Here is a 20640-nt window from a genome sequence, read left to right on the forward strand (position 1 = left end):
CGAATTTAAGAAACGATAATGACAGTGAACCGCTGCAGCAGCTTTTGGGGTAAACCAGCAGGTCAGTCAAAACAGTCTATTTAGAAGCTCTCTGGAGACACTGATTGAATGCCAAAGCCTGGTTCTTTGTGTTTTATCAGAACAGTTAAATAAAGAGGAAAAATGCTGTGGAGATATAACTGAGGGCTTTCTTCTCTCTGTAATTCAAAAAGGCATGGCCTTCTTTCAAGCCTCGGGAGCCCCTGAGTTGTTTAGTATTTTTCTTTTTTGCAAAGAAAGTGAGAGTTCAAATACCCATGGCTGTGTCTCTGTCTTCTGCCATCATCACGACAAAATAGCACATTTTGCAGGGATCAGCCCAAGGTCACTTGTACAACAGACCCACTGTCCCCCCTATTACTCCTAAGGGTACTGTGGGTTAATGGACCCTCCCATCCCAGGGGGACTCCTGTGGCATGATATAGCACAGGATGGACATACATAATTTAAGAATCATTGGTAACCATGGGGATCAGGGGAGGGGCCATCCTATAATGAACTCTTTGGGTGAAGTTAATAAATAGGTCTCTTTGAACAGATGGGATCAAAGAGAGCTCTTATACTGGTCTTTTTTCTTTTTATTGAGGTATAAAGTATATATTCTAAAGTATACTCAAGTGTATTACTTTTCTACATGTGTACCCCTATGTAATTACCACACAGGTCAAGATAGAGAACATTTCCAGAACCTCAGAAGGTTTCCTCCTGCTCCTCCCAGTCAGCACCTCACCCCCGCCCCAGAAGGGAGCTCAGCCCCAGCTTCTATCAGCAATTGATTCGTTTTGCCTATTCTTGAACTTCGTAGACACAGAATTATACCTGGTACTGAATTTTGTTGAAGACCATACAAGTCAACTTGAGTATATGTCCTTCCATTTTTTTCCTAGGCCTTTTTAGAGATGGCTTACACAGAAGCTGCCCAGGCCATGGTCCAGTATTACCAAGAAAAATCTGCCATGATCAATGGTGAGAAGTTGCTCATTCGGATGTCCAAGAGATACAAGGAATTGCAGCTGAAGGTAAAGCACTTTCTGACTGTTCAGTCATTCAGCAAGCATCAGCCGAGCATCTCCTTGTCGGGCACTGGCCTAAGTGCTGGCGGGAAGGAGAGGACAAGGAAAGGTCCTCAAATTGCCCATTGCCTTTGGGGATATCACGTGGGAAGTCCAGCCATTATAATGTGGAATGCTTATTGAGGTGAGTACAAAATGCAAAGGGATTTTAGGGACAGGATGACTAGCTACCTGGGACCCAAGGAGGATTCTGCAGGGGAAGTCTTGAAGGATGAAACAAGAAAGGGAAGGTGGTTGCATTTCAGAGGTGGGAGCTCTGAGTATAACCTCCTGAATAGGACTCCCTTTTCTGTACTGAAGTACGGGTCTTCAGGAATTTTCACTTCCTCTCTCACTACCGCCCTGCCTTGATCTCTTATTCTCTCCTCCATCCTCTATAATTATATCTTAAGCCCCATAGAAATCCTCCTAAGCAACACATGACTGAATTGGCCACTGTCAGAATGACTATCAGGGATGAATTCAGATAATTCCAAACAGGGCTTTTGCTTGTTTGTTTTAGCTTATTCTACATTTCTGTTTTCTTTTTTTTCTTTTCTTTTCTTTTCTTTTCTTTTCTTTTCTTTTCTTTTCTTTTCTTTCCTTTCCTTTCCTTTCCTTTCCTTTCCTTTTCTTTTCTCTTTTCCTTTCTTCTTGCTCTATTGTGAAGTATAACATATATTCAGAAAAATGACTAATTATGTATTGTATAGTTTTAAAAGTAGTAATGGTTGAAATCCCATAAATCCCATAAAACCACCACCAAAGTCAAGAAATAAGACACCGGCGGCACCCAGAAGCCCCTCTGAGTCCCTCCTCAAGCTTTACCCCTCCCTCTCCACTCTCCTGACTTGGAGGATGATCATTTCTTTGCTTTTCCTTACAGCTCTACAACCCACTTATGCCTCCCTTAAGGTGATTGTTTAGTTTTGCCTATTTTTGAACTTTACATGAATGGAATTATAGGCTTTGTGTTCTTTCATTCAACATCTGCCATCCATGCTGGGTGTGTCTATTTATTTTCATCGTTATGTAAATTTCCATTGTCCGACTATGAATTTATCTATATGTTCCACTGTCTGTGGACATTTGGGCTGTTTCCAGTGTTAGGGTATTAGGGACAAGGTTACCGTGAACACTCTTGAACACGGTATCCTGGTACACGGGTACACGAGCATATAACTAGGGGCACATACATAACTGGGAGTGGAATTGCTGGATCTCAAGGCATGCTTACCCTGAACTTTGCTAGGTAATAGTAGCAAGCTCTTTTCAAAATTAGTTGTCCTAGATTTACATTCCTCCTAGTGTCAGGGTGTTCAGTGGCCTGCATTCTTGCTAACATTTTGTTATCTGGCGTTTTAAGTTTTGCCTGTCTTGGGAGAGTATAATGGTTTATCATGGTTTTATTTTTTATTTTCCGGATTACTAATTGAGGTTGAGCCCCTTTTCCTATGCTCGTTAGCTATTCCATTTGGGTCTTCTGTGGTGGAAAGTTTCTTCTAGGGTCATTTGCCCATGCTTGTCTTTAGATTGTGTCTTCTTAATGGTTTCCAGGAAGGAGTTCACTTAACTGGAGCACTTAGTCCCTTTGGATTTATTGTAACTATTGCTATGTATGTATTTTTTTTTTAATTTTAGAGATAAAGAGAGAATGTGAGTGGAGGAGAGGGACCGAGGGAGAGAGACAGAGAATCTTAAGCAGGCTCTGTGCTGAGCACAGAGCCTGATGTGGGGCTCAATCCCACAGCCCTGGGGTCATGACCTGAGCGAAATCAAGAATCCAATGCCAACCAACTGAGCCACCCATGCGCCTCATATTTATATTTCAATCTACTTGTCATTTTCTGCTTTCTACTGTCCCATTTTAATAGGGATCTTCCAGTTTGCTTCAGCTTATTCCATATTTACATAGGGTCCAGTTGGTTAAGACCCACAGCCCTTAATCAGCCTTCAAGGTTGAAGGCAGAAGACAGAGGCTCAGTGGTTGTTGCTAGGATCTGACAAGTCCACGTACGTACATGGTAATGTGTCAGCTTGTTGTCAGTTGCCAGTCTTGATTCAGCTTTGCTTGCAATTATTGCTTCTGAAGATCCTTCACCAACAATTCTAGCAGAACCTGGTTTTTGGTTGGTTGGTTGGTTGGTTTTTTTTTTTTTTTTTTCTGGCGAGTGCAAGCATGTTGCTTTTCTCAACAAATCAAAGGTCCTATCCCATTATGTACCCAGCCAAAGTTTCTGTTCTCCTGGATTCTCCCCTGGAGGCTAAAATTGAATTTCTGCACTGAATTCCCAGTGGATCTTTGGTGTCTAAATGAGATGTGGTTGTAAGAATCTAATTCGGATGAACAGCAGCACTCAGCTTTTTAAATTAAGGTACTGAGGCACTGCAGTACTTACTGAGGGAAATAGTTCAGGATGGTGCAAACACCATGTGTTAAAAGAGATCAGGTGGTCAAGGTCTGCATTCAGCAGATGTTCACTGCGTGCCCACTGGGCCAGGCACCATGGTTATAGACATAGCAAGCTTGTGGAGGAGCTCACAGTCTGGTGTGAGGAAGAAAGGGAAAACAGCACCATTGATGACCATGTGACCTATTTCAGACTGGAGGGTGGTGGTGCAGCCTAGATTTTACCCCTTCCTGCTTTGAGGAGCTTGGACAAGGTGCTTTACATCTGTGAACCTTAGGTGCCGGATCAGTAAAGGACTCCACCTTGAGTTCTTCGGTTTTAAGCACTTTTTTTTCCATGTATTATCTTTTTGAGTCTTGCAATCACCTTCCCCTATGAGGTGTGTAGGGTGGATAATAGCAGTAACTATAACAGTACAACAATAATAACAAGAATAATATACCTTTAATCGAGTCCTGGTACTCTGGGTCAAGTCACGTGCCCAACACCTTATATATGTTATCTTCTGTAATCCTGACATCAGTCCTGTCAGACAGGTATTATCTCGGTTTTATAGGTAAGGAAACCGAGGCTCGTAGAATTTCAGTAACTTGCACAAGATCATAGCTGCTGGAAGAGCCATGATTAAAACCTAGGACTGTTTTGGTTTTGCACAATATCTACACTTCTATATTGTGTTAGTAGGGTCTCCATTGTCCATGTGAGAAATCAGGTAATTTGCTTATGGTCACCCAGCTAGTAAGCAGCAGGTAGTATTCTAACAAGGCTTCTCAAACTTTAATGTGCATACAAGTCACTTACAGGTCTTGTTAAGATTTCTGATTCAGTAGATCTGGGGCAGGGCTGTGATTCTGCCTTTCCAACAAGCTCCCAGGAGATGTTGCAATGTGTCTAGAACACATTAACTACCCTTTAGGAAGGATTTTCTGCTCCCACACTGTCACAATGCCTCTAATAGAAAGCATATCAAAACCTACTTTAACTACATAGCAATGCATGCATCATGGCCCCTAGGTTGACCTAAGTCAGCTAGGACTTTCTCTGTAGGTGACAGAAATTTGTCTCATGTAAGCTCATCAACTAAAGTAAGGAAAGAAATTTATTGGCTCATGTAAATGAAAAGTCCAGGAGTAACCCTGGCTGCGGCTGCGGGCACAGCTGCATTTAGGGCCTAAGTGTTATCATTAGGACTTGGCTTTTCTGCACTCTGCCTTCTGTTCACTTTGCTTTATTTTGGGGTCCCCCTGGATGGCCCCCGGCTCCAGCCTCTAGGTGGCGTGGTGGCTTCATTGACTTCAGCAGCTCTGGCCTCCCGTTTCCTTCAACAACAGAGCCAGAGTTTTTCCTAGTAGCTTCCTCGTAAGTGCTGAGAGGCCTTGTCTGTGCTCGAGCTAGTTTGGGACACATGTCCTTACCTGAACCAATCTCTGTGGCCAGGGAAGGCCTTGCTGTGACTGGCCAGGCCTGTGTCACCCCAGAGCAGAGGTGGAAAAGGGGAAATGGCCCACTAGGGAGGTAGACAGCAAAACACTGTATCCATATGTGTCTCTGGGCCCAAGGGGCCACCGCTTGAGGTCCCACCAGGGTTTGCAGAGGTGGGGGGAAATTTTGATTGGTCTTTTTCCTTTAACTTTACCTCTTGCTCACCAGGCAAAGTGGAGGGAGAGAAAAGAGAGATTTAAGGTATCTCTCATCTCCTGTCTTGAATATTTCCTCATGCTGATAATCATGTCTCTCTATACACTCTTTGCGGCAAAGGCTCTATTCCTCAGGGCATTTGGGTAAGAACCTTTCACATAACGTGTATCCAGCAAATGCATGGAATGAATGAGGAAGAGTAAATCTGAAGGAACAATAAAAAGTGAGTTTTCCTTCCTGCAGACCCAGACAAGAAGGATGAGCTATTTTCTGGGTTGTTCCATAGAGACTTCTCCAGAATCATAGTGTCTCACATGCAGAAGGGAACTTAGGAGAGTTTAAACCAGTGTCTCCCAGTCGTCAGGGGAGTTTTCAGGTTCTCTGGAGCAGAGGTTTCCCTCTACTGAGGTTTCCCGTCAGTAGATTCGGGGTGGGATTGAGGGTCCCAGGCAGTTTGGCGGCAGAGGACTTGGTTTCAGGGCCACTGGTCTTGCCAGCTTCCCTGCCACAGAGGGGGTCTCTGGCCCTGAGAAGCAGTTGTGTGTGTTCCTGTGGTGCTCGCAGGAAGATTAAATCAGCAGACAGTGACTGATTTCATGTAAGATATGGTGCTGAGAGCTACAGCTGCTGATAGGAGGCTTGGTCCTCACTTGGAGAGAGTTTGCTGTGTAACCGAAGAGGCAAATTATTCTTGTGGAAATTATGCAAGACTTAAGCGAGTGCATCAGTTTGGGAGCTCCTAGAAGTTCAGTGGCAAAAGCCAGTATGACTTGGTTGTATAAAGAAGGGAAAGATTACTGAGCAGGTCCTTCAAGGATGAGGAGAGTCAGATAAACTGAGAGGGTGTCCAGGCAAAAGGAGTCAGGTGAGGACGGAAGCAGACCCTGGAAAGCACAGTAATGTTGAAAACTATGAGGGCTGCTGGGACAGGGTCTGGCAATGACAAGTTAAGGGCTCATCTGGAAAGTTTCAGCATCTTCACAGGACTCTTAAGGCATGGCCTAGAAAACAGCCACAGAGGGTTCAGAGGGTGTGAAACCCTCCAACACCTCCTTTTATGTCGGCCCAGTACTTGTGGCTTTTATCAGCCTAGTCTGCTGTGCCCTGAGGCTATTGGTGGATGCCAGATGGGCCTCATTATCTGAACTTTATAGGTGGAGAAAGGGAGCCTCCCACAGACAACGAGCCTTGACCCCAGATCACTCAGGCAGCTAGAGGCCTAGCAGAGCTGTTCTTCCTGGGTTGAGATTCTCAAGGTGAGGTACATCCCCTTGAGTATGCCAGCACTTCCTGGAACAGCATGGGGCTTGGCCTCTCACCCTTGTCTTAAACAGAGCAAGATGTGTTGACCAGAAGCACCATGGATGGTTCCCTATGGTGTTATTGAGCCATATCAGTGTCCTCATAGAATGGATGAGAAGATATTATGTCTGAGATCTGCTTCAGAATATTCTGTGGGGTGGGGAAAGGGTTCGGGTACAGATGAACTAGGTTGGTCAGAATTGTTGACAATGGAAATGGAGTCATGGGGGTTCAACATACCATTCTGTGTGCTTTTGCATATATTTAAAATGTTCTACAATAAAGAGGTACCCAAAATGTTGGGGCTCCTCCATTCAGCATTATGCTCACACTCCTCATTCCCTGGATTAAACTTCTTCTTCCTCTAAAAAGGTATTTTTTTTCCCCTTGGGTGGACCGGGCAATGGACCCAAGTCCTCTCTGTTTCCCTTTGGTATTTGCATGGCTGTCTCTGGTCTGATGATGACCTCTCTGACTTTGCCTAGAAACCCGGGAAAACGGTGGCTGCCATCATCCAGGACATGCATTCCCAGAGGGAGAGGGACATGTTCCGGGAAGCAGACAGGTGAGGCCCCAGCTCTGGGCATCATAGAGGATTCTGGGCAGCTGGGACACTCTCTTGTCTCTCATTCTTACGCGTATTGAGTCACACTGTGCCCTGCCCTTGCCCCGTCCATCAGCCTTTCTGGGCCCTACTTTTCCACATGCCGGATGCCGTCCAGAACTGCTGCTCAGGTTAAGCCTCAGGAAAATGCAAGATGGTAGGCTTCCTCTCATCTGCACCTCCTTTGTTAGAAAGGAATATAGAAGGGATTCTTTGCCCTTTGGGGCAAGGCTACACTCTGCTAAAAAACCTTAAAGTCAGTGTGTGTGTGTGTGTGTGTGTGTGTGTGTGTGTTCTATTTAGAGCCAGCTGTTGGCTTTTCATGAGCTGAATGTAGATATAGGAACAGAAATGTAGGTGAACCCCCCAAAAGTAGTGACTTGCCCAGTCATCTACTCTGAACATTGAATGCATTCAGTTTTCCAACTCCTTTCTTCCGACTGAAATTGGGACCGTGTCAAGTTGGGGGTACAAGTTTCCCCCTGTCGCTGCCCTACGAAAACAGCCCTTGTGGAGACCCAAGGTGGAGACCACAGGAGCCAGCACTTGGCCTGCACTTTCCATGGTTCGACCTGGGGCTGCCACAGATAATGCTCTCACCAGGCTGGGTCCAGGCTGTTTCCCCATTGATGGTCAAGGCAGCCTGGTCCTAGGGAGCCACCTCTGAGTGTCCCCTGGTAAGTGAGGCCTGTCTGGTTTTTCTGTATTTGGAAACCAAACGAAAATTGCCCACTCTTTTAGAATAATGGGTACATGATTAACTAGATCTGCTTAATCACCAAACAATCCCCAGAGAGAGAGGCTGGGGAGTGTGTGTGTGTGTGTCTTTGTATGTATCTAGCTGCTCAGGTTTGGGATCCCCATTTATTTGTTTGGGTTTTTTTAAATGGTTGGTTGGGGTGTTTTTAAAGATGCGTTTAAAGGCGGATCATGCTTCCCACAGTTCTTCAGCGGAGCGTCTGGAAGAACTAGGTCTTGCTCTGAATCTTAGGCAGATTGAGAATCCCTTTTCTGGGATTCAGTCCCCTCATCTGAAATACAAGCAGGTCAGAGCTCTAAGGTTCCCTCCAGCCCTAAAGTGCCCTCCTAGTTCTTTGGTTTTGGAATCTCTGAGCCTGCCCTCCTCACTCTTGTCCCCCCAGTAATTAGCATCTTCTACTATGCCCAAGACCTGAACAAACTGAGATGAGAAACAAACAAGAAAAATGGAGGCCAAGAGGTTGCCTTCATTACGGTAAAAGTCAGGTGGAGTTGTGGCTTTGGTCTTGTAGTCGAGACGCTGGCTAATTGAACCCCAGGGTCAGGCAGCCTTGCCCACCAGGCTAGACCAGGGCAACCACTGCCTCCCCCCACCCACCACACACACACATACATCCAGAGGGAGAGTTGCCTGTCCCCTGAGCTTAGCTTCCTTCCAAGAGGAAGAAAGATGGAGTGGAGACTAACCAGTCCAGTTATTTATCCCAGTTCCCAGAAGCAGATTGAGTAAAAGGGCAGAGACAGCCAGGACTGTACTCTGGGAAAATCCTCCTCCTTAGAAGCCAGAGGGGAGGAAAAGCTTTCTCCTGCACCACTCTCTGTGCTGGCTGTGCGGTTGTGGTGAAGAGTGTATGGCCACATGGGGTTAGTGCACAGTATGTCCACTGGGCATACCTGTGCATGGGGGCAGGGGATGTGCAGATCATAAAACACACTCCTTGGCTCCTTCACAGATACGGCCCAGAAAGGCCACGGTCTCGCAGTCCGGTGAGCCGGTCACTGTCCCCGAGGTCCCACACGCCGAGCTTCACCTCCTGCAGCTCTTCCCACAGCCCTCTGGGCCCCACCCGCACCGACTGGGGCAACAGCCGGGACTTGTGGGAGCACTCGCCCTATGCCAGAAGGGAGGAAGAGCGAGATTCGAGCCCCTGGCGGGAGAATGGAGAGGACAAGAGGGACAGGGCAGACGCGTGGCCACATGATCGCAAACACTACCCCTGGCAACTGGACAAAGCGGAGTTAGATGAGCGGCTGGAAGGAGGGAGGGGCCACCGAGAAAAGCACCCAAGGCCCGGGTCCCCCAGCCCACTGCACTCCGCCTCGGGCTACAAGAGCCGAGAAGACAGCTACTACCGGAAGGAGCCCAAAGGCAAATCGGACAAGTATGTAAAGCAGCAGCAGGAAGCTCCCGGGAGGTCCAGGAGGAAAGAGGAGGCCAGGCTGCGGGAGAGCAGACACCCCCACCCCGAGGACTCAGGCAAGGAAGACGGGCTGGAGCCGAAGGTCACTAGGGCCCCTGAGAGCGTCAAGTCTAAGCAGAGTGAGAAAAACAGAACCAAGAGACCTGATAGAGACCAAGAAGGAGCTGATGATAGAAAAGAAAGCAGAATGGCGGGGAATGAGGTAACGATGCAATCTCTTCCCCAGGTAAGGAGAGGCAGGTTCCCGAGGACAGTAATGTTAATATGATGATGATGAACATTTATTTATTGAATGAATGGAACACTCACTGGATGTTTACTCTGTGCCAGGCACTGTACTAAACACTTTGTCTCAGTCAAGTTATTTAATCTTGCCAGCAACTGTATGAGGTAATAATGGTAATAATACTATTATTGCTGTAGATAAGGAAACTGAGGCACAGAGAGCTTAAGGGAGTTGTCCAAGGACACACGGTCAGGAAATGACAGAGCGATCGGGCTCCAAATCCCTTGGCGCATGGCTACCTTTACTAGAAGTTAGGCAGCGACATGACGTGATGCAAAGGCCGTTTGTGGACCCGTGTGCCCGGAGTGGAGGCGCCCTGCGGTGTCGCGGACTCTGCTCAGGGAGATTAGATCTTTGGTCTGCTCCATTCTTTCTCCTGCCAAAAGCATCTGCCGACCCTGGGGCTTCAATGAGAGGTGGTAAAGGAGAAGCAGCCACCACCCACTACGTGACACTGGGTGCCCAGGGCTTGGAGTGCCTCCCTAGACACTGTCCAGTGTTTTACTTCCACTGTAATAAAAATGCTCGGCAGTTGGCTGGCACCTTTCATCCAAGCGTCTGGAAGGGCTTATAACCTGCTATATAACTTCAGTTCACACAGTGAGCCGCGAGGACTCTGGGTACAAAATTTACATCCTGGCTTGGTTTATACTTCCTCCTTTCCCCAAACCACCTACATTTAAGTAGGAGTGGGATGGTGAAGGTCGGGGAGGGGGTGCTTCATAAGGAACTCAATTTAAAAAACCCTACGTGCCTGTCTCCTAGTTTGATTCAGGAGTTAGTGACAGTGACTAAGTTGAAATAAGGAGCCCAGTTCTCAAGGCCATGGACGCTGAAGAGTCACGCTTTTGTTCACTACTGCATTCACTCCTATATGCATTGGTGGGAGGCCATTTTGACAGGTAGCGTGCTAGGCACAGGGGGTCCAAAGGTGAAGGGGACATGGTCCAGGCTGTAGTGGAGACCGAGGTCTAATGGTAGAAGGAGAGCTACCAAAAGTGACTAAGGGTCAGTGGGACCCATACTGGAGTGGAGTAGCGGATGGGCTGTTCTGTGGGCGTTACTTCTGCACCAGGAGAGGAGGAAAGCAGCACAGAGGAGGTGACATTTGGCCAGGCATGGAAAGTGGGAACAAAAGCAATTTGGGAAGCAGCAAAGGCAAAAGTGAGAAAAGAAGACTGTTTTCAAGAACCTAGAGATACTCAGCATGGCGGTGTCTTTAGGGCATATTAAAGAATAATGTTTTTAAACAGTAAAACCCTGGCTCTTGTGCAAACATAAAATGAATACATGTCAAAGATGTTATTTAACCCATTAATTAACGAGGGATCCGTAAGATGTAAAAGCTGGGTCAAAGGAGAAGCCAAAGAACAGGCAACATGGAAAGGCAATTGAGAACGCTGAAATGAATTTGCTAAGAGACATAAAGCCTTTTCCACGGGAAGCCAGCTGCATCTCCAGCAGCTAAAATTGCATCTCTAGGAACAAGAATCATTTGCACTACGATCCGTCTTCTGTAGTTTGCAGGGTTATAAAATAGTTCCAGATAACAAAAGGCCCCACCTCCTAAGGATGGGACACCCCGGAAAGGGTGTGCTGGACAGCTAACTGCCCAGCGGTCCGTGGAAAGAACACCCTGTTGTCTTTTCGCCCATCTCAAAGTCAGCCACGGTTTTTCCTGACTGGCACGGCAGGGGTTGCTCAGGAGGTGAGATTAGGGACCTGGGTGGGGTGGGTCCACAAAGGCCTTTGTGTGCGTTGCTGAGGACTTGAACTGGATCCTGAGGACCTGTGAACCAGAGGGTGTTTTTAAGAACTGTGTCTACACTTGGAGGTACCTAAGGGGCTGGTGATGGGTCAGTGCCTCCAAAGAATCACAGAGGGACAGAGAGCAGCAGCCCCTTGAGCCAAGGGCTCAAGCCTGGGCCTCATACACACGCCAGCAGCCCAGCCCCCTGTGTCCCCATGGCAAAGTGATGGAGCTGCCCCTTCACAAGCCTACCCACATTTCTGAGACTCTTCTTCAGTCTCGGTATTGTTCCTACTATTTCACCCACCTGCTTTCATCGGTTTGCCCATTTAAGGTGACACATGCTATGGGTCATCCCCAGAGCTCTGTTGCAAAAAAAAGATGCCCAGAAAGCCCCATGGGTTTCCATAAATTCTGTCTCTTTAATTGGTTCTGCCTCTAATAGCCCTAGAGTGGAGTCGGTGGGGACTTGAGGTCCCCAATGGATTGTTTCTGTGGGTTCGGGAGCCAGGAAGCCCCAAACCCTTTTTCTGATGGAATATCGGTAGCATAGACTTTCCCTCACTGATCTCAAAGTGTATATAACAATCTTGAAAACGACCCAAATCCTCCAGGGCTGCCCCAGGAGTCAGATAACAGGCAGTGACTGAACTTGGAGATGGAAGACAGCTTGGCTGAGGACGGTGTCGTTGCCTTCTTCTAACATACCAGACACCTCCCACCACAGGGTCTTTACACATGTTCACCTGCCTGAGACCCCTCCCCTGCCAAAGTCACGTGGCTCCTTCCTCCCCACCTTTCACTTGTTGTTCTGCTCCCCCCGCCCAAGTTTATTCCTGGAGAGAAATCCCACAACATAAAACCACAGTGTCCCAACTCACTTGTCTTCCTTCCCTGCCAAACTCTCCTAGGTCCAACCTGTCCCCTGGTCTGTCTTTATTTTATTTAGTGTCTGTCTCCTACGGCCTCCAAACATAACCTCCACAAGGGCAGGAATTTTTGTCTGCTGTGCTCACTGCTACGTCCCTAGTCCCGAAATCAGGGCTTGACACAGAGTGGGTGCCCAGTAAGTATTTGCTGAGGGAAGAAAGGAATGACTGACCCAGACTCTGGAGACAAAGGCCTGGCTTCTGAGAACCAGGTCACTCCCTGTTCTTCTGGGCCTCAATTTTCTCATTGGTGAGATGGGTGTGATCACAGGGCTGTCATAGGGCTTTAATGAGCTTGTGCTCATTCAAAACCTCTAAGATGTCTGGAGAAAGTGCCCATGCTGGAGAGGCCAGTGTGTGTGCTGTTCAGTGTTTGTAAGTGGCCAAGTCCACACCTGAGACTCAACCTTGACCACAAGGCCATAGAAAGAAGGAAAGAGATCAAGTCACTGAGTAGGGTGAACATGGGTAGGAAACATTCCTCCACTTGACTGGAAGGGCGATCAAGGGTTATAGACCCAGATGCCTGGAGAAAGGAAGCCAGGAAGGGGACACAGACCTGGTAATAGGGGTGAAGCCAACGTGGAAAGAAGTAATCATGGCAGACCAAGGAGGGGGTACCTGTCTACTGGGGGCAGTTAGCCACTCCTCAGCTCTGTTCTATGGCTGCCATTCAGGAATGCAAGCTGGGTGCTATTAGATCCCCCATTTTTTAAGGAGCAGCACCAAAATCCACGTATCTCTGAAATTTTTCCACATTTTAGAAACTGTATAGACTAGAACATGTCTGTAGGCCAGATGGAGCCCAAGGTTCCCTAGAATGCAGCCCCCAGTATAGGCAGTCCGTAGAAGGGAGAAACAGAAAAACTACTTATGCTCAGTTCAGAGCCTAGACAGAGACCTAAGCATGCCTGAGGCAGGTGTGAGCTAGTTAACCACTCCACCCCCTCCTTCCAGTCTCCATCCTCATATTGACTAATATCCACAGAGCACCTAGCACTGGGACTACAGTTCTGAGTGAAAACTGAAATGACCCTTGATCTCAGGAGCTCATGGTCTAATGCAAAGACACACTAATCAAATAATTCCTCAGATGAGTAGAAGAGCATGAGTTAAGTGCTAAGAAGGAGATGGAAGTATATACTACTGTTAAGGTGGCAACGAATTAGAGGCTTCCCTGGGTTAAGATGCGACTGTTGAGATTTGAAGGAATGGTGGGTTTCACTGAGTGAAAGGAAGGAGAACAGACAGAACAGCATGTGCAAAGGCCTTGTGGCTGAGGGTCAGTGTTGCAGGAACAGAGACAGCCAGGGTTAGAATGCTGAGACGTAGGTCTGGTTTGTCAACGGACCTTATCATGCAAGGTTGTAGGCAGGTTACGGATTTGTGTCTTTATCCCGAGTGCAAAGGGAAACAAATGAAATATTTAAGCAAGAAGGTGTGGTGAGGTTAGGACAGTTTTTGCCTTGTGGAGTCATCATTCTTGATCGCCTTGGGGAGAATAGACTTGGGAGGAGGCTACAGGGCAGAAGGGGGAGACCAGTTAGGAGGTGGTTTAACCGTAGGCCTAGCTCTGTGGAGGCAGAGCTCTGCTTGCAACAGTTGGGGCCCAATATCTTAGTCTGTGAGCTGGTGCATTGATTGCATTTATTGGCTTCCCTTAAACTGCTGCTCTCACTTGAAGTGATCCCAGGGCGAGGGGCACACTGAAGGCACTGCTCTTCCTTTGCCTGCGGGAAGAAACGCCTAGATACAAGTGGTGAGGTGCTTACGTCGTCGGGCCAGGCTGCCCCTGCCTCTCCCAACTGGAATTGGAGGGGGCTCTATTGTGTCCACCTAGGAGTGTGGCTGGAGGAATTGGCTTGGGGAGGGTAAGCGTTACTTACTCGGACAAGGGAGAGCCATAGGTAGTTTATTCAGGGAGATAACAATAAAAGACCTCTCCTTTTGGTGGAAGCTATGGATTCTGATGGCTAAAAAGGCATTTGGAGCTGCTGTGCACTTAGGCTAGCTTGGAAGACCAGAGCAGAGCTCGGAATCTTCCGTTCCAAATACCAGAAAGAGCAAGGACCTGAGGATGTTAGCTCTCTTCCCCTGTCTGGTAATAACTGGTTAAACCAGTCAGCTCTGAGCTCCTGCCCCAGCTGGTTCTGTGTCAGCGCCAGAGGGGTGTGTCCAGTTGTAAGGAATCAGAACTAGAGTCACTTACTCAGAGCCAACCTCAGCCAGAATCGTCGGGAAGATGCAGCTGGCCCCTGAGAAAGTCCAGGAAGAGTCACTGATCTGGTGGCCAAAGTTTAAGTCAGGGGAGAGTATCCTCCAAAAACTTCTAAAATGAGGTTTGGCAAACTTGTTCTACAAAGCACCAGACAGCAAACGTTTTAGGCTATGTGGGCCAAGAGGCCAACGTGAAGATATTATGTAGGCACTTATGTAATCATTTAAAAAGCAACTATTTAAAAATGTGAAAAGCCTTGTTAATTCACAGATTGTGTAAAAGGAGCTCAGATTTGACCTGAGGATGAGTGTTCGCTGACCCTGTTTTCAAGGCTGCTCAGAGGCTAATTCTCCAACCGAACACCTGCTTCTAGTTGTTCGCTTTCTCAGACATGAGCACTGTCTATCATGAGGGACTGAATTTGAGGGAGGGAATAGAAGGAAGGAAGAAGGGAGGGGATTGATAGTTTGGACTGTAGCTCTAGGAGAGAGAGAGGACAAACGAGGGGTGAGAGGACACTGGTCGGCTGACCGCCCCCTTCCTACTCATAAGTGCCCTGGATGGGACTTCTATGGCCGCAACAGATCTTTGGGGGAGATGTCACCATGATGTTTGTTAACCCCAGGGCCAGCTCACCCTTGGTCCCTTTACTTCTCCTGTCTGTAGGTTTCATAACAGCGAAAAGCACCCAGTTTGCCAGGGATTTCTGCCCCGCTAAAGACATCAGTCCAGCCATTAAGACATTTCTGTGCCTCCTTTGTCTGTGTGACTTTGAGCAAGTTACTTAACCTCTCTGAGCCTTAATTTCCTCATCTGTAAAATGAAGATCATAGCACCTGCCTCCAAGGGGTTTTTGTGAGGATAAAGGAAATGGTGTCTGTGAAAACACACCTGGTGACTGTTAGCTGTGCTCAGCATCATTTTCTCTTGGCACTCCCTCTTTTCTCTGCCACTGCTCACTGTTGATTTGGTTTGTTCTGTTCTTCCTTTGGTAAGGCTGGAAAAGAGGAGCAGGAGGGCATGGAAGAAAGCACCGCATCAGTGGGCAGGCAGGAGAAAGAAACAGAATCCTCTGATGCAGAGGACACAAGGACAAAGGTAAAGTTTGCGTAGAGCCACATGTGCACGATGGCAATTGGGCACCACGTCTCTGGAGTCCCCATCCTGCCCTGCGATGCCCCGCTCGCTGCACGGATGTGTCCAACACCCCACCTGTGATTCCACGAATGAAGCCAGAATGGTGTGGGGAGAATGGTTTTCCCTGGGATCTTTGCACAGTCTTTACTAAGGAGCTCTTTACCATATGCCTGGGCTCTGCCTCAGTCTCCAACGACTTGGCTGTGCTCGTAAGAGAAAACATGTGCCCAAAAAAGACTCAGACTTCAGAGCCAGGCTCCCAAAATAGGTCCCTTGGGAGGGGCTGGGGGAAGAGGGGAGCTTTGGATGCACAGGCTGGGGCCCTGACTTCAGCATGCCCAGACCCTGGGACTAACAAAACATCTACTGTGCTCGCAAAGATTATTTGACTTAATTAAAGTAAAACATCCACTTACAGTGTTGGGGCTGCCTCAGCAAAAAGAAATGTGTTTGGAACGTGGCCAGCTTTGTGTCTTTCTGGTCAGGAGAGGTAGAGAGATGGGTATCACTGGCAAGGAAGTTGATCTCCGAAATCTGGCTGCTGGGGACGTGAAGAGAAGTTTCAGGAGGGGCTGAGTATGAGCCATGGCTGTGTAGGTTGCACCCTTGCTGGGAAAGGGACCTTGGGGGAATTTAGTGTGGGGGTGGGGTGGGGGGACTTTGCTACCGTTACATTCAGTGATGGCCTACATGCGAGGAAATAGCTCCAGCAAGTTGATTTATTTAGAGTTTGTAAGTTTGTCATTCACTCATTTAAAAACTGTTTATTGAGCACCTATTACGTACCAGGGCTTGAAATTCTGTGTGCCGTTTTAAACATGGTAGATGAAGCATTAAGGGCTTATTCCAAATGCTGTTTTGAGCCCCATCCTAGAGATGAATCAGTGATGTGGGACTTGAGTGGGTTACAGCTCCTCATTAGCCAGCAAATGTTCCCAGACAGAAGTAAGAGTGCTCAGGATCTTTCTGGTTTTTAGGGGTCCTGTGGTCAAGGTTTGTGCGCTCTGGTTGAATACTATGACCTGCTTCTCAGTCACTCTCTGACCCTTATTCTGCATTTTTGTTCAGGAGCAAGACTGGGAGAGTGGAAGTGAGGCAGAAGGGGAGAGCTGGTATCCCACTAACATGGAGGAGCTGGTTACAGTGGACGAGGTTGGGGAGGAGGAAGATTTTATTATGGAACCAGACATCCCAGAACTGGAAGAAATTGTGCCCATTGACCAGAAGGACAAAATCTGCCCAGAAACATGTCCCTGTGTGACATCCACCTTAGACCTGGACGTAACCAAGGATTTCACCAACGAGTGTGTGAAGCCCGTAGGTAACGGGGCTACAGAACTCAGCCTCAAGTCACCCAAAGATCTGCCTTCTGCTTCCACGAGCTGTCCCAGTGACATGGACGTGGAAATGCCTGGCCTAAATCTGGACGCTGAGCGGAAGCCAGCTGAACGTAAGACAGACCTCTCACTGGAGGGTTCAGATTGCTACGAGAAGCAGGCAAAGGGAGGGGAGAGCTCCGATGTTCATCCGGCCCCTCCACTCCAGCAAATGTCTTCCCCCAAGCCAGCAGAGGAGGGGGCCCGGCAGCCTAGCCCACCTCTCGATGACTGCAAGGCCGGGGGGCCCCCCGAAGATGGGGCATGTGAAGGCGGTCCCCTGGAGGGGAAAGCCAGCCCCCGCACCGAAACTGACCTCCAAAGCCAGGCTTGCCAAGGAGTGTCCACCCAGGGTAACTACCTCCCTTTTCTCCTGTGCGCTTGGGTTGATGGGACCACTGCTCACCTAGGGGGGTGTGTGGGCATGTGCAGGCTGGAATGAACATGACTAAGGTTTCAGCCAGCATTAAAGTCGGTGCAGAGAGCCAGCTTCTAAAGGCCTGGTTAAACGGTTAGCGCTTTTAGGCAAACGGTGTAAAGGAAATCAGATAGGAGGCCACATGTTTTCTGAGAAGCAAACTCAGATAGGGCAGACTTCTCTGAATTTACGGGAGCCCAGGTGGACTCTGGCAACTAAAACCTAGCAAAAGCTTTGAGTTATCAGGCCAAGGGGCTTCGGGTCCTCCGGTCAGCAAGCAGCCTGTCATGGCTGCACAACGGTGGACCACCCAGGCTGTTATTTCTGTGAGGCCCGAGTGAGGGGGCGGGCAAAGCAGCCAGGGAGGCAAGAAAGCATCCAGGAGCGGGCGGAGGTTAGGATCAAGGTGCTGCCGAGGGGTCTGGCCGCTTCCCCTTGCTACCACCGCAGACCCCCTTTTTTCCACGGCCTGGTGGTGAAACAAGGCTTGTCCCAGACTGTCCTCCGCCTCCATTGCAGGTGATGTTGTATCTGTGCCCGGCGCTATGACATCATGAGAGACGGAGTTTAAAATAGGCTAAGCCCTGTCTTCTCTGCCAAGTGGAAACAAAGATCCATCAAGGGCCACGGCGGGAGGGAGGGGGGGCAGAGGAGGAGGAGCCCTCAGTGTTCTCCACATGGAAATAACTAGAGCTCCGTTTCGCAGAAAGCCTGCGGCACTTGGAAGGTTGAAGTAGGGGGGCCGAGAGTCGGGGACAGAAGCCGTTGAGTAAAGGCTTGAAAAGAGACATTTCCATCCAGCGCCCTGCGGCCGGCATGAGCCTGTCAGGGAGCTGGAGGCTCCGGCTTTCCTCCCTGTCAAGCTGACCTGAGCTGTTTTCCACCTGCGAGTCTCCATGGAAACTGCCACGCGCTGCCTTCTTGTTGCCAGAGAAACACTGAGGCCCGGGCTGTGTCTACAGAAGGCAGGAGTAAAGAAAGAGCAAACTGTTCACCTTGCCCTGATTGAACCCCTTTAGTTTGCCGGATAGGCCTCAACATGCACTGGTGTTAATGGCTTATTAGCTTACCCAGTGTTTGGAGTTCATATTTAATAACACTGCTCTAGCAGCTTGGGGTGGAAACGGCACAGCCTCTTCTGTCAGCCTCTGCCCCTACAGACGTCAGCACAATTTTTGCCCTTCTGCCTGCAGGGATGGAGTGATTTGTGAGTTGGGGGGCAAGGTAGGGATCCTCCCAGCCCAAAGGGGCAACAGCCCATCCCCCACAGACCCAATGCAAAGGTTTGCCAAGGGTCCGTGGGTGTGGCATTCTTTTTGGCAGTGGAGCAAACTCTTAATTACAGCATTTTGGACCTAATTAGCAGTCCTTGCCCTAGCTTCGTGTTATTAAGCCGTGCAAGGGACCATTCCTGATCACACAGTGCAAGAATAGAATTGCAGGGAATCTTTGAGGTCTGTTGTGCTTCATTAGTTCTCTGCCTTGGCTCCTGTTTTGCAGAAAACTCCAGGTACATGGAAGTAAAATCTTTGGATGTGAGGTCACCGGAATACACGGAAGTGGAGCTGAAACAGCCCCTCTCTTTGCCTTCCTGGGAGCCTGAGGATGTGTTCAGTGAACTTAGCATTCCCCTAGGTAGGTGAAATACACAGCCCTTCCTGAGAATTCAGTTCCAGGAAATGATCGTTCCATGGACACACCTAGGAGCTCCAGAGGGCCTTTTGTCATCTTGTTGTTGTGTTTAATGTCTGATGTAATGACCGAGACACGCAAGGTGCGTATCTTTAAAGTTTCTTGCAATTTCACTCTCCCATGATAGACCAGATACCTCATGGTATCAGGCCTTGAGCAGCATTGCCCTGGGAGCCAGAGCAAAGACTTGATTTCCCTATTTGGGAATGCTTTGTTTCTGACCATACGGCTTTATTCAGGCAGGGATCAGAGGCCCCAGTGGCTGCCCAAAGTCAGCAGAAATGAACTTCTTCAGCTACTGGCTTCCCTATCCCAACCCTTCCCAAAACATTTGTTTGTTCTTTGAAGGACGAGCTTCTGTGAGGCAATGATGCTGAAGAGACTGCATTTGGGGCAGATACAATATAGTTGATGGAAGGGGCATTGAACAGAGAGAGACATGGTCCCCTTTCCTTCCTATTCTACTTATTGGATGACTGCGTAATCTCAGACAACCCATCCCCAGGATGTATTTTGATTTTTTTTTTCCCAGTCATTACAAGTCCTTTATTAACAAGTCAATAAAAGAAAGAGAGAAAGATTGGGAGGTAAAACTATTTTTCTTGAAGGCCCTTGGAGTGGAAGGTACTGTCAGAACCCACCTGGCAATCAACCCAGCCACAGGCAGAATGGAGATTGGGGATCCAGGGGACCAGATGGTAGGGGGCAATGAGAAGGGGGTGGCTTGGGCCTCGGGCAGGGAATGTGCAAATGCAGAGGCCTGACAGGAAATGATAGGTTGGGGTTCCTGAGCCTTAGTGTTTTCACCTATAATATGGGATTGACTTGGATCACTGGTGTTTTAATGGTGGAAGTGTTGGAGGGGGATGGGAAGGGAGGTTAATAATAAATCAGGGGCGCCTTGGTGGCTCTGTCGGTTAAGCGTCTGACTTCAGCTCAGGTCATGATCTCACAGACCATGAATTTGAGCCCCGCGTCGGGCTCTGTGCTGACAGCTCAGAGCCTGGAGCTTGCCTCGGATTCTGTGTCTCCCTCTCTGCCCCTCCCCTGCTCATGCTCTGTCTCTCTCTGTCTCAAAAAAAAAAAAAATTGAAAAAAATAATAATCAACTAGGACACATTTTCAAAGGGGAGAGTTAACTAAAGTCTCAGGGCAGAGTGAGGGCACCTGGGAGCTTCTGACACTATTGCTAACCCAGTGACTCCCACTCCACATCATCTTTGAGTCTTTGCTTTGACTTTGAGAGGTTGGAAAGCAACGAGACAAAGGAGAAGTAGCAGCTGCTTGAGAGAGCGCTTAGGCAGGTGTCATTTGGGAAAGCGTCACAAGGAAGCACGAGAAGAATGGGTTATGTGATGACCAATGACCACATGTCTGCTTATTCAGGGAGGGGCTGGTCAGTACAGATGCTCACCCTTTACATCAGGTTTCTCTTTTTGTTTTCATCTCCTTTTAAACATTTCTTACTGCTTTTGTCCTCCAAATGCTCTATTTTCATAGAGTACTCCTTGGTACTGAGCAGCGCTTACTAGATAACATGGCACCATGCAGAGCACTCTGGGGCAGTTGAGAAATGGAACACAAGTCTCCAAGAACTTAGAATCTGTA

The 20640-nt window shown here is 48.3% G+C and overlaps 1 protein-coding gene across 7 annotated transcripts in view; it reads left to right on the forward strand.

Annotated features, from left to right (window-relative positions):
- RBM20 (RNA binding motif protein 20) overlaps positions 1-20640 on the forward strand; it is a 193224-nt gene that overhangs the window by 160721 nt on the left and 11863 nt on the right. For 6 of the 7 annotated variants that reach the window (XM_023240911.2, XM_023240913.2, XM_019813807.3 and 3 more), the window contains exons 7-12: positions 927-1058; positions 6928-7007; positions 8759-9452; positions 15406-15507; positions 16615-17275; positions 18841-18975. In XM_023240911.2, the coding sequence (XP_023096679.2) occupies positions 927-1058; positions 6928-7007; positions 8759-9452; positions 15406-15507; positions 16615-17275; positions 18841-18975 (1804 nt within the window). The remainder of the gene's footprint in view (positions 1-926; positions 1059-6927; positions 7008-8758; positions 9453-15405; positions 15508-16614; positions 17276-18840; positions 18976-20640) is intronic. The other variant, XM_023240912.2, reaches the window with a different exon arrangement.

The sequence above is a fragment of the Felis catus genome, chromosome D2 (genome assembly GCF_018350175.1).
Source record: "Felis catus isolate Fca126 chromosome D2, F.catus_Fca126_mat1.0, whole genome shotgun sequence".
NCBI classification, from domain to species: Eukaryota; Metazoa; Chordata; class Mammalia; order Carnivora; family Felidae; genus Felis; species Felis catus.